Genomic DNA, 14555 nt, shown 5'->3' with positions numbered 1-14555 from the left:
GACGTATACTATCTTCCCAGACTGAATCAGGAAGAAATAGACAATCTGAACAGACTGATCACTAGTAGCGAAATTGAATTAGTATTCAAAACACTCCAAAGCAAGTATAGGATCGGATGGCTTCACAGGGAAATTCTATCAAACATATAAAGAAGGGCTAATAACTATTCTTTTCTAACTGCTCCAAAAAATTAAAGATAAGGGAACTCAAATGTGTTCTCCAAGGCCATCATTACCCTTATACCAAAACCAAACTAAGACAGTACAAAAAAGAATATTAGATGCTAAAATAAATGCAAAAATTATTGAAAAAATAATAACAAACCAAATTCAATACAGAATAATGTGAATATAGATGCAAATTTTTTGACAAAATAATAACAAACCAAATTCAACAATATATAAACAGGATTATATACCATTATCAAGCAGGATTTATTTCAGGGATGCAAGGATGATTAAATATCCATAAATCAATCAATGTGATATATCACATCAAGAAAAATAAGGTTAGAAATCACATGATCATCTTAATAGATGCATAAAAAGCATTTGACAAAATTCAACATCCATGTATGATAAAAAAAAACTCTCATCAAAACTGGTATAGAGGAGACACATCTCAACATAATAAAGGCCATTTATGACAACCCAGAGCAAACATGAACAAAACAAAAAGGCAACCTATGGAATGGGAGAAGGTATTTGCAAATGATATGTCTGATTAGGGATTAATATCCACAATACACAAACAGTTCATACAGCTTAATACCAAAACCAAACCAAACCAAACCACCTGACTGAAAAATGGCAGAAGTTGTGAATAAGTATTTTTCTAAACAAGTTTTACAGATGGCCAAAAGGTACCTGAAAAGAATGCTCAACATGGCTAATCATTAGAGAAATGGAAATCAGAACTACAGTGATGTACCCTCTCACACCTGTGTGACTGCCTATCACCAAAAAGAGCACAGACAACAAGTGTTGGTGAGGATGTGGAGAAGAGGGAGCCCTAGCACACTGTTGGTGGGATGTGAATTGGGGCTGCCTCTACGGAAAGCCATATGGAGGCTCCTCAAAAAAAAGCAAACTAAAATGGAACTACCATACAATCCAGCAATTCTACTCCTAAGTGTATAATCCAAGAAAATGAAAACACTAATTTGAAAATATACATGGACCTCAATGTTCACAGCAACATTAATTACAGTGGACACAATATGGAAACAACCTAAGTGCTCATCAACAGATGAATGGATACAGAAGATGTAAAACATATATACTGGAATATTATTCTGTGTAAGAAGAATGAAATACTGCCATTTGCAGCAATGTGAATGTATCTAGAGAATATTATGCTAGGTGCAATAAGTTAGACAAAGACAAATGCTGTATGTTTTCACTTGTGGAATTAAAACAAACAAACAAAACAAGAGAACAAGTGAATACAACAGACACAGGGAACAAACTAGTAGCTACCAGCTGGGAGAGAAGTGGAGAGGAGCAAGACAGAAAGAGAAGATTAAAATGTACAAACTACTATTGTATAAAGTAAGCTACAAAGATACATTGTATAATCTATAGAAACACTGTATCATTATGTTGTAACCTGAAAATAATATTACAAATCAACTATATTTCAATTAACACACACACACACAAATATTTGTATATAACTGGATACTTACTAGTTGTCTTAAAAATAAAAAGTCAAGCCAAATTGGAAAACTTATTTTTTTGGTGCAAATAAAGTATAAACTTATATTTGCCAACTTTTTAAAGAAACTCGCCTTCACTAATAAGTTTCTGTGAGGTAAAAGAGATCCAACCAGTCAATCCTAAAGGAAATCAGTCCTGAATATTCATTGGAAGGACTGATGCTGAAGCTGAAACTCCAATACTTTGGCCACTTAATGTGAAGAACTGACTCATTTGAAAAGACCCTGATGCTGTGGAAGATTGAAGGCGGGAGAAGGGGATGACAGAGAATGAGATGGTTGGATGGCATCACCGACTCAATGGACATGAGTTTGAGTAAGCTCTGGGGGTTGGTGATGGACAGGGAAGCCTGGCATCCTGCAGTCCATGGGGTCGCAAAGAGTCGGACATGACTGAGAGACTGAACTGAACGGAACAAGAAAAAAAGAGTAGAAGGTAACTTCTTTATCTGTTTTCCCACAGCATTATGTAGAGATCTTTATTGTAATATTTAAAAGCTGCATTTTAATTTTTATTTATATATCTGCTGCTCTTCATATGTAGGCAATTACTAACTTTAGGAAAAATAGAACATACGTAAAAAGAGAAAAATAACTGTAGTCTACTGAATGATTCAGCAGTGTACAGTTCTTGTGCCATTATAATAATGCAAACACTGAATGAAGTTCTAAACAAAATTATTACCTAGTATTTAGGAAGAATGGGAGATAGGAAGTATGCATGTGTAGTGGGAAGGGGGATGGTGGAAGAAATATAAACTATAATTTTCCATAGTAGGAAATCAATGGGCAGTGCCCAACACTGAAAAATAAATCCAGAAATGTCAATAAAACTATATTATTTAGTGACATAGAAGTAAATATCAAAAGAAACAGCTCAGAGTTGAAAGTGGTCATCTCTAAGGAATAGGCAACAGGAAAGTGTCCCAGGACACATAACAGAGGACCGGTACTTGAAAAACTGTCTGGCTCAAGTTTTATGCATATTTAACAATAATTAAAAAAAAAAAAACTTAAACAAAAATTTTAAAAATAAGTGAAGGAAATAAGCAGTGCTATGATCTGTCTCCACCGGTTTCAGAGTGACTTCTGGAGACAGAACTGAGCCTGGTTTCATTCACGGGAATGATGAAAATCAAGGGTGATGAAGACAGGACGCTTTGGGAAAGAAGCACTACCAATCAGTCCGAGTCAAATCCTGAATGTGAAGCCTGGGGCCACTTGGTTCCTGAGAGTGTGTTCATTTGTAAACCTGCTTGTGACCATGAGGAGAACTTGGGCTCCTTCCACAGAAAAGGGCTGCCGTTTCCTGGATGTTTGGTGAGCAGACAATGCCCCTCAAGTCCTGAGGGAAACCAACGGGCAGTCCTGCTGGGAGCTGTTGCCCAGCTGCTCTGATTCGTCTCCCTGAAAATGCAAGCGCTCCCTGATAGGTGAGTCACATGCAAATAAGGTATAGTCGTTTAATGTCATAAGCCCAAGGTATGATCTATGAGAGGGCGCTTTATAAGTTGCCTCCCTCAACACTCAACCAAACCACTTACTGGGCTAGAAGGATCTGAGGATAGGCAATAGCTGTGTAATCAAGCGAATTTTTACAGAGATAATAAGATTAAATATTTTCTCTCTACGAAAAAATTCCAAGGATAAAACATAAACACAATAAGAAACACACATAATTAGCATTTGCTGGATTTCATTGTTTTAAATATGGCAGCAAGTCCTTTAGGGGAAGGAGTGGCTTCAATCAAGTAAGATTCAATTAAGTGACTGGGAATTCCCCAAAGTACTAATAATAATCTCTAATTACGTGAAGATATCCATGGAAATGTAATGAGGCAGAAAATTACTTATAATTGCTAGATCTCTTCTAAAGGAAAGCATAGTATGCAGCTGAAAGAAATCTTTTCTTTGAAACTTCTTAATTTGAAGATTTTAGGGAGCTAGGCATGAACCCTGGGTATAGTGGGGAGCAGGCTGCCCCTCATGATCATCGGGGACAGCCAATCTCGTCTACAAACAATAAATGCTGTTAAGGACGTGGACAAAAGAAAACCCTCTACACTGTTGCTGAGAATGTACACTGATATAGCCATTACAGAGAACGGCATGAAGATTCCTTAAAAAACTGGGAATAAATCTACCATATGACCCAGCAACCCCACGACTGGGCACATACCCTGCTGCTGCTGCTGCTGCTGCTAAGTCGCTTCAGTCGCGTCTGACTCTGTGCGACTCCATAGATGGCAGCCCACCAGGCTCCTCTTTCCCTGGGATTCTCCAGGCAAGAATACTGGAGTGGGTTGCCATTTCTTTCTCCAATGCATGAAAGTGAAAAGTCAAAGTGAAGTTGCTCAGTCGTGTCCAACTCTTAGCGATCCCATGGACTGCAGCCTACCAAGTTCCTCCGTCCATGGGATTTTCCAGGCAAGAGTACTGGAGTAGGTTGCCATTGCCTTCTCCACACATACCCTTAGAAAGCCACAATTCTAAAAGACACTATTTACAACAGCCAAGACATAGAAACAACCCTAGATGTCCATCTACAGATGAATGGATAAAGAAGATGTGGTATATATATACAGTGGAATATTGCTGCTACTGCTAAGTCGCTTCAGTCATGTCTGACTCTGTGTGACCCTATAGACGGCAGCCCACCAGGCTCCGCTGTCCCTGAGATTCTCCAGGCAAGAACACTGGAGTGGGTTGCCATTTCCTTCTCCAATGCAGGAACGTGAAAAGTGAAAGTGACATCGCTCAGTTGTGTCCGACTCCTCGAGACCCCATGGACTGCAGCCCACCAGGCTCCTCCGTCCATGGGATTTTCCAGGCAAGAGTACTGCAATGGGGTGCCATTGCCTTCTCCAACAGAGGAATATTACTCAGCTATAAAAAAAGAGCAAATTTGAGCCAGTTCTAGTGAGGTGGATGAAACTAGAGCCTATTACACAGATTGAAGTCAGAAAGAGAGAACAAATATCGTGTTTTAACACACGTACATGAAATCTAGAAAAATGGTATTGATGAACTTATTTGCAGGGAAGGAATGGAGATGCAGATGTAGAGGTGAATTGGTGGACACAGTGGGGCAAGGAGAGAATGCGATGAATGGAGAAAGTAGCATCAATACATATACTCTCTCATGTGTAAAATAGATAGCTGGTGAGAAGTTGCTGTGTAATACAGGGAGCCCAGTCTGGTGCTCTGTGATGAGCTAGACGGGTGGGATGAGGGTTGAGTGGGAGGGAGGCTCAAAAGAGAGGGGATATGTGTATCATTATGGCTGATTCAGACTTCCCTGGTGGCTCAGATGGTAAAGTGTCAGCCTACAATGCGGAAGACCCGGGTTCAATCTCTGGGTTGGGAAGATCCCCTGGAGAAGGGAATGGCAACCCACTCCAGTACTCTTGCCTGGAAAATCCCGCAAATGGAGGAGCATGGTAGGCTATACAGTCCATCTACAGATGCAGAGAGTCGGACACGACTGAGCGACTTCACGTCACTTCTTCATGGCTGATTCACATTGTTGTACAGCAGAAACCAACACAACATTGTAAAGCAATTTTCCTCAAATTAAAAAATAAAAAGAATTTTCAAACCCATAGGAGATTTGAAAGAATAGAATGTGAACACCCAAATATCCTTCACCTACATTTCACCAGCTGTTAAGACTTCACCGCTTTGTGTTCTTGCTCTCCCTTGCTCTTTGTTTCTATGTGGTACATTTGAATCCATTCATCACATCTTTTTTACCCTGAAATGTCTGGAAGTAACTTGAACGCATCTTTTTACGTTATCCCTTAGATATTTCAGAATATGGCTCCTAGGAATAGAAATGTTCTCCTTTGTAAAAAATCAATAAACAGAAAACTCAATTAAGAAGTCAGGAAGCCAGAAGGGGGAGCTCTCACGCCCTGTGACAGACAATAGCAGGGTCAACAGGAAGAAGAAAACCTTCCTTTGCTTGCCTGGCAAGAGCTCAGCCAATGAGAGATTGTTAGGCTGCCAGGAATAGAATGAAAAGACAACACACTTCCAACCCTCAATTCCACCAATGGACTCTTTGTTCATTATAGCTCTTCTGACTTTCTTTTTCCCTTTTAGATGAGTCCTTTCTCCTCTTCTTGTTGCATAAGGACTTGCATGCAGCTCCCCATGGCTAGAGACCCCTTAAATAAACCCATTTTTGTTGGAGAAACAACTGGAGGTCTATTTGTTTTAGGTTAACACCTTCATAAACACAATACCATTATGAAACCTAAGAAAATTGACATTAATTCAATAACATGTAAACTTTCTCAATCATCCCAAAATGTCTTTCATAGCTATTTTCATTTGATTTCCTGATCCAGGATCCAATACATTGAATTTGGTTGCCACAGTTCTGGAAGAAATGTTTAAATAAGACACAAAGGGCACTCCTGCATCAGGTGACAAACCCCAGAAGTAACTGATCACTTTCTTGGCAGGTAGGCACAGTTAAGTGTGAGACCCTTTTTGTTTTTTCTGAAATGATACAAAATTTGGGGCCAAAATTGAACTGCTCGGACAACAGAAGAGGGATTATCTTCTTAAAGCTAATGCTCTTATAAAATGTTTAAACACTTCCGTAAAAGTAGGCTGAAAGTACAGAGTACATGTGTTAGTTGCTAAGTCGTGTCCAACTCTTCGCGGCCCCCGCCAGGCTCCTCTGCACATGGGATTCTCCAGGCAAGAATACTGGCATGGGTTGCCATTTCCTTCTCCAGGGGATCTTCCTGACCCAGGGATCAAACCTGGGTCCTCCTGCATTGTAGGCAGATTCTTTACTGTCTGAGCCACCAGGGAAGCCCTACAGAGTACATCTTGGAGAGCAAACTCAAGCCTTAAAAAGTGTGCAAATAAGATCTTGTCTAGGACATCAAATTATCAAGCCGTTCAAAGTGATCTTGGTTTGAGCCTAGGTTTAGAAGAATAATTTTTAAAGATGTGTGCTTGACAATAAGAGTAAGAGCAGTATACCCCGTTACCTCTGCTGCAGCTGCTCATCAGACATTTGCAGCTCCTCCTTCAAGCGCAAGTACCTGTCTTCTCTCAGCAGCCTGGAGCCATCATACAGGCTTAGCTCCCGATCATGGATCAGCCTAATGGACAGGAAAAGGCCAGGAAACAAATGAATCAGTTTAAATGTTGAAGCTATTAGAGGTAGAATCAGTCAGTTAATATTTCAGTCATTTCTATTATTACTGACAATTGAGTCTAACTATTTTGTTAAATGCACTTTTTGATATTTTAAGTTGGCTAGTGCCATTATACTTGGCAAAAACAGTTGGTTTCTGTACTGGAGGGCAGCAGTCACGGTTACTAGATGTGAACAGGGAGGACAAGGAGGAGGAGAAGGAGCTGGAAAGGGGAAGGAGGAGGGAAATGAAAAGCAACAGCTGAATGAGTGATTCAGCATCACCACGAGGTAAATATTAATGAACGAGGCAACTGGCACATACTCCCTTGAATCTAAGGTAATACTTTAAGACATAGTATTATCAAAATAGTTCTATCTTTGCAATTACAGGATTTAGAATATCTAAAATCTTTACAAGGAAATAACTAGTGATATTCCAGATACCAACTATGATGGAACCTAGCCGTCCACGGCACAAATAGCATTGTCTTCCAGATGCTGCAGAGCTTAAAGAGTGCTGTTCTAGATCCTACAGCAGCCACTGAGGTTTCCTGATGTCCACTGTGCAACTGCCCCAGACTTCCGCTCAGTGAACACTGAGGAGAGGGGAGACTGCACACTGCAGAGGTCAGCAGCCTGGGCAGTGGAGCCGCCCAGGTGTGGATGCGAGCCCCAGCCCCGACCTTATCCGCCGAATGGCTGGGGAGGGAGAGAACCGACCCACCTGCCTAAAATTTTATCTTGTATAAAACTAGGGCAGTAACACCAACCTCACAGTATTGCTGTGAAAATTAAATAGCTAGTGTAAGGCAGGTGCTGAACATAGCTGTTCTCAATCTTAGCTGCACATTAGAATCTACTGGGAGCAGGTTAAAAACACCAATGTTCAGGACTCACCCTGGATCAATTACATCAGAATTTGAGGAGGTGGAGACCAGGCATCAGTCATTTCTAAGCCTCACTCCCATAAGGAGATTCCACAGCTGAGATTCTGAGAAACCCTAGCTTAGCACAAGGCCTCGCACAGATTAAGAACTCAATGGTAGCTGCTGCTGCTGTTACTACTACTTGGCCACATGGGCAAGAAAGAGCTAATAAAAGGAGGCAGCAGGCACTATTTCATTTGTGTTTGCATTTGTCTGTTTAGAAGAGGGAAAAACTGTAAATATATGGAATGTTTATGATAAATCACTGGAAGGTTGTGGTTATGACTTTTAAACGTTCTCAAGCTGAATCAGGATTAACAGTGTTTTTAGAATCTTTATGTAAAGTTTAAAAATAAAATTAAAAAAAAAAAAAAAAAGAATCTTTAATTGTACTCGGTACCTGCATCTCATCAAGGACAGAAAAACTGACTACTCAGTTCAGGAAATGGATTATTCCACTTATTTGAAATTTCCCAACAAGTTAAAATTTAGAGTTAAAAGTTAAAAACAAGTGATAGAATCAAGATGTAACAAACAAACAAACAAAAATAGTACCATTAATCTCCCAAAGTGACACAAGATGGGACTATTTTCCATGAAAGTTACACACGAAGTCGTAACATAAAAGAGAAGTTAACTATGAATGGGTGGATATTTGCCCTACCTAAGCTGAAATAAGAAACACGGTTGACACAAATGTTGAAGTCTGCAAACACAAAGTGAACTTTAACCTATATAAAGTATAATCAAAGAGCCATTATACATTTTACATAAGGAACTATATTCTCTCTCTCAAAAACAAATTCCAAGAATGTATCAACCAATAACGTAGATCTAGGACTGAAAAAGGAGTTTGTAAACAGTGAAGCTTTGACTCTGACATACTATAGAAACTTCAATTGTGACTTATTGCATAGATCAATCAACATATATATAAAGTCTCAAAACTACTACTGAAAAATTTGCCTTTTTCAGCTCCTACACAGAGAATTTTGCTATGGCACTGGCTTTTCCCAAAATGTTCATGACTTGAAGTTCTACTCTACTGCGTTTACAACAATAAACACATCTGCTGTTATACTTGGATATAGAATTATAAATTCCTTGAGAATTATATAATCCAGTTTAAATGAGAAGATTGAGAAAGCTTTCTGTGACTCATAACCGACCTCTGTAACACGGCAAGCGTCCCGGCATTGACTCTGTGAATGCCATCCAGGAGAACCAGCTTTCCTTCCAGAGCAGCGTTTACAAGGGGCGAGGACCGCCAGGCAGTGTCTCCATTGGGAAGCGTGTACCTCTGCTGTAGCAGATCACGCGCTGTCATATCCTGAAACCGGTCCCAACACCCACCAGAGAAAATACAGAATTAATTTTTAAGACATGGACAATAGCTTATTTAGCCTTAGAGTCACCTCTATCTGAACGTAATATTCCATACAACAACTGGGAAGTCATCTTCTCCAATCCATCAAAGAGAAAGATATTCAGAATCTTTTCTTGGTTATCTGAACTTTTTTCCTATTACTCACCCACATAATATAGTGAGGGCTTTTTTTCCTCTTTTTTATTTAGAATTTTCTTCTTCTTCTGAAATGTTTCCTTGGTACCTACGCAGATGATGGCAGTTAACTTCTACAGAACTTCAATGGAATTTTACTCAATCAGCTTTACTTGTGAAAGGGCCAAAATGTATGACTTCCTTTTTAAGAATTAGAGGCCATACAAACTCATTAAGAGGAGATGCTTTATTAATGATGTGCGTTTTTTGGCAGTTGAGTTTTCCTGAAAAGCCATGCTAGGAATCACCTCAGCGACTCACATTTAAAGAGACTTGAAAATGGAGGAAACTGAGAAGAGTCACCAGATGAGGAACAGGACCTGACAGACAATAGCACAGCGCTTACAAGCAAAACACGGTGCTAGTGTTTAAGCAAACAATACTGCTGGCATAAAATATCTACCTACTATAAAATAATTGGGGTGTGATAATAGGAACATCTTCTCACATGTGTTAACATTGAAGATAACAGTTTCTTTTCTGTTATGGAGTGTGCACAGTCGTGTCTGACTCTTTGTGACCCCATGGATTATAGCCCTCCAGGCTCCTCTGTCCAAGGGATTCTCCAGGCAAGAATACTGAAGTGGGTGGCCATTCCCTTCTCCAGGGGATCTTTCAAACTCAGGGACTGAATCCAGGTCTCCTGCATTGCTGGCTGATTCTTTACCATCTGAGCCACCACGGGAGCCCTTTCTGTTATTGGTTTCAGATAAATTCTGTCACTTACATCAAACAAAGCTAAACATTTACAGTCAATCTTAGCCAAAAATTTAAAATCTTCTGTAAATTCTTTGATACCCAACTCTAGTTTCAAGATGACAGAAAATGAATGAATTTATTTATATTCATGACAGCAAAAAATCTGTATTGAAATCAAGATTGAAATGCCTTGACCATCAATTTCCTCATTATCAAAAAAGTACTGACTTAGTATACATTAGCTTATAATGAATCAACAACACTTGAGAAACAATAATATTCAAGCTGATAAAATAAAAATTCACATTTTTTAGGCAAGAAAAGAAAAATTTAAACATAAACGTTCTCTTCCTATTTGGCCCTCCTCCCTCCCCTCTAGTGTGCATTGCTGCAACCACTTTATGCATTAACCAGACTTCCCTCATGGCAGAAAGGCCTATTCAATCATGAAGATCAATTTTCCTTCTTCTGGGACCATCCATGTAACTTCTCAGAAGATAGCATTCCTTTCTAAATCCTGAAAGAGGTTCCAATGACCCACTACTCACCTTGTATGTACAGACATCTCTGGTGTCTTTAGGTACAAGTTTAGGTACAAAGCCAAGATATAATTTTCCTTAAAGACAGTGATTGGTGCAAAACAGACTAAGGAGATACTGGGCTACACCTAATAGAAGTTCTTGGCTTAATTAATGTAATGACCGCATTCATGTTACTAGCTATATTTCTTATACTCTATTTTACAAGATTATTGCTTCTTGCATAGCCAAATGTGTGACTAAGCCTCAGATAAAAATTAATGACATTAGGTGCCTTGATATGATCAATCAAATATATAGTTCTATAAAACCAATGACTGTAATAGTGTGATTCTAGATATGGGAAGAAGCAGCAAAAGAGAACCATTTCCTTTCCAAAGAGTCAGACACGACTGAGCGACTAAGTACAGCACAACATATAAAATGTATAACAAAAGAATATAAATTAAAAGGTGGGATACCTTCTTCACGTTACCTCCTCTCTGAATACTTCTGTGTGCATGCATGTTCAGTCACTTCAGTCTGTCTGACTCTTGTGACCCCGTGGACTGTAGCCCTTCATGCTCCTCTGTCCATGGGATTCTCCAGGCAAGAATAGTGGAGTGGGTTGCCATGCTCTCCTCCAGGGCCTGTTCACCACCCAGGGACCAAACCTGCTTCCCTTAACATCTCCTGCTCTGGCAGGCAGGTTCTTTACCACTAGAGCCACCTGGGAAGCCCCAGAGAAGGCTGCTTATTGCCTACAGAAATGCCTAAAGGAAGTTAAAGAAATGGGTGGGGATTAACTGTGAAAAATCTCAGCTTCATATTGAAAACAGAGGGTATGCTGACCCAACTCCTGAGTCTCTTGCGTGGGCCCAGGAAGAGGAGATGAGGGATGGGACTGTGGCGTCAGAGGTTCAGACTTCAGTGGAACTGAGGTGAGCAACTGGTAACGTTTTTTATTTTTTTTTAATTTTGACAGAGAAAATTCCTTACTCTCACACCAACCACATCCTTAATCACTGTTTTGTGCAAGATACAAAACAGCACAACTTCATTTTGTAGTCATGAATGATTCATATTTTGTTAATTCATACAATGTCTACAATACGTGCCTCATTCAAACAAGTAAACATTTACTAATAAAGATCATGAGAAAGACAACCAATACATAGGGCTCCTTTTTTCCAACCTGGCAGCTGTCAGCCTTTTACTGACTGAAGTAAACTGAAATTAATGGCTTGCTGCTACACTAAACGGAGAAGGCAATGGCACCCCACTCCAGTACTCCTGCCTGGAAAATCCCATGGACAGAGGAGCCTGGTGGGCTGCCGTCTATGGGGTCGCACAGAGTCGGACACGACTGAAGCGACTTAGCAGCAGCAGCTACACAACAAGCAGTAACAGATTGACAAGAGTTCAGTTACGAATCCAACCACAACAACAGACCAGAAAAGTTCTCCCTTCCTTCACTCTTCAGAGGAGCGGAGAACAGAAAACATCTGGCATTTCTTAACAGACAGCTCAGTCCAGGTTTACCCTCTCAAGTCTCTGCATACTATTATGAGAAAAAGAGCCATTCTTCATTTCTAATGTAACTGTGTACTGAAATTTTAAAAAAAAAAACAAAAAAACCCTAAGGTGGGGCGGGGGGAAGTATTCTCTTTAATAAAAGTAGTTGGTTTTCATAATTAAGATCCTGGAGAAAAAGAGAGAGGACTGAGAGAAAAGACAGAATTCCAGCTTTTTCTTAAAAAGATAATTGCCCCCACTTTCCTTAATATTAGTTATAATAAGAAATTATTTTCAATTGTGAGTTATTTTCCACTGTATGACTGTACAAGTACACCAAAGTAAAACTGAATTTTCACAGAACTGAACCTAATCAAGTTTAATAAACAGAATTTTTTCAGAACAGTCTGAAATGGGTCAGTAACATGATCTCAATATTAAGTTAATTTTTAAAACAGAGTAACAGTTTTTTCAAGTGTTTCTGTCTACAGCATTTGGGTTTAGTACCATGAAGCTGTTTTAATATCTTTATTTATTTTAAAACATATGGCAACATGGAATTGTTAGAAAATATGTCATTTCCTTATTCTTCTTGCTTACACACATATCCATAAAGCTTACATATTCTGCTTGCACACATATCCATAAAGCAAGTGCAAAAACAAAATTTTAAAAAGAAATATGCTTACTCCATACGGGCATTTTGAAAGCACACTAATAAAAACAAAGAACAATGAATGTCCCAATTTTTGCATATATTTTTCTTATTCTTGAAACCTTTGAACTTAAGAGAATAAAAATAGCACTAATGATATCATAAGAGGCCAAACTATTTCCTCTTTCTGTGTTTCCTTAAAAATTTAAAAATAACAGGACATGAAAACTAGTTCCTTTAGAACACTATTGTCTAACCTTAAACACCTCACCCCTTCATTCAGATCCCTGGAAAACATCTATATATGTCTTAAGATTCTGTGTCATTATGAATTTTGCTCCTGTGACTTGCAATAGAGAAACTCTACTAAAAATAAAAATGTCCTATTACAATGAGAAGCATAGCTGCACAAAATGTACCAGAATGTAGACCTGATATTAATAAGCTTTAATTCTACAGCATTGACACCAAAAAAGCAGCAGAACTACAGTTCTTGATGATGAGACTAACAGAAATTTGTTTCATGGTCTATCATATAAAGAATAGTGTGAAAACCACTGAGGTACCATTTCACGCCACTCAGAATGGCTGCGATCCAAAAGTCTACAAGCAATAAATGCTGGAGAGGGTGTGGAGAAAAGGGAACCCTCTTACACTGTTGGTGGGAATGCAAACTAGTACAGCCACTATGGAGAACAGTGTGGAGATTCCTTAAAAAACTGGAAATAGAACTGCCTTATGATCCAGCAATCCCACTGCTGGGCATACACACTGAGGAAACCAGAAGGGAAAGAGACACGTGTACCCCAGTGTTCATCGCAGCACTGTTTATAATAGCCAGGACATGGAAGCAATCTAGATGTCCATCAGCAGATGAATGGATAAGAAAGCTATGGTACATATACACAATGGAGTATTACTCAGCCATTAAAAAGAATACATTTGAATCAGTTCTAATGAGGTGGATGAAACTGGAGCCTATTATAGAGTGAAGTAAGCCAGAAAGAAAAACACCAATACAGTATACTAACGCATATATAAGGAATTTAGAAAGATGATAACAATAACCCTGTATACGAGACAGCAAAAGAGACACTGATGTATAGAACAGTCTTTTGGACTCTGTGGGAGAGGGAGAGGGTGGGATGATTTGGGAGAATGGCATTGAAATACGTATAATATCATATATGGAACGAGTCGCCAGTCCAGGTTCGATGCACAATACTGGATGCTTGGGGCTGGTGCACTGGGACGACCCAGAGGGATGGTATGGGGAGGGAGGAGGGAGGAGGGTTCAGGACGGGGAACACGTGTATACCTGTGGCAGATTCATTTTGATATTTGGCAAAACCAATACAATACTGTAAAGTTTAAAAATAAAATAAAAAAAAATAAAGAATATTGTGTTAAGGAGTTAAAAATAGAAGTAACAATAATTACAGCAGCTAATACTTATGGAGGGTTTTACTAGGCAAGAAGTAATTCACATAAATTAACTCATGTCCTCCTTATAATCTTAAAGGATAGGTAAAATTATTGCCTTCATTTTACCCAATCAAGGACACACAATTAATAAGCCAAGGAGCCAGGTTGTCCCCAAGAATATTATTACGACAGATACAGCAACAAATTAAAGTAAAAGAAATTCCATAGAGAGAGAGCCAGTCTGGATTAATCAACCCATGTACATGGTGTAGTGCTAATAAAGGAAGGTACCCACTGCACACCATTCAGGCTACCCTCCACAAATGTTGCCTCAATCAACTTCTTTGGCAAGAATTAGTAACTACTGATGTTACTGC

General features: G+C 39.2%; 1 protein-coding gene across 4 annotated transcripts in view; it reads right to left on the bottom strand.

Moving 5' to 3' along the window:
* VWA8 (von Willebrand factor A domain containing 8) overlaps positions 1-14555 on the bottom strand; it is a 372743-nt gene that overhangs the window by 266819 nt on the left and 91369 nt on the right. For all 4 annotated transcript variants that reach the window (XM_044926848.2, XM_025263046.3, XM_044926849.2 and 1 more), the window contains exons 13-14: positions 8975-9135; positions 6728-6841 (exon numbers count right to left, since the gene is read on the bottom strand). In XM_044926848.2, the coding sequence (XP_044782783.2) occupies positions 6728-6841; positions 8975-9135 (275 nt within the window). The remainder of the gene's footprint in view (positions 1-6727; positions 6842-8974; positions 9136-14555) is intronic.

The sequence above is a fragment of the Bubalus bubalis genome, chromosome 13, assembly GCF_019923935.1.
Source record: "Bubalus bubalis isolate 160015118507 breed Murrah chromosome 13, NDDB_SH_1, whole genome shotgun sequence".
NCBI classification, from domain to species: Eukaryota; Metazoa; Chordata; class Mammalia; order Artiodactyla; family Bovidae; genus Bubalus; species Bubalus bubalis.
This window is presented reverse-complemented; position numbering and strand designations above follow the sequence as displayed.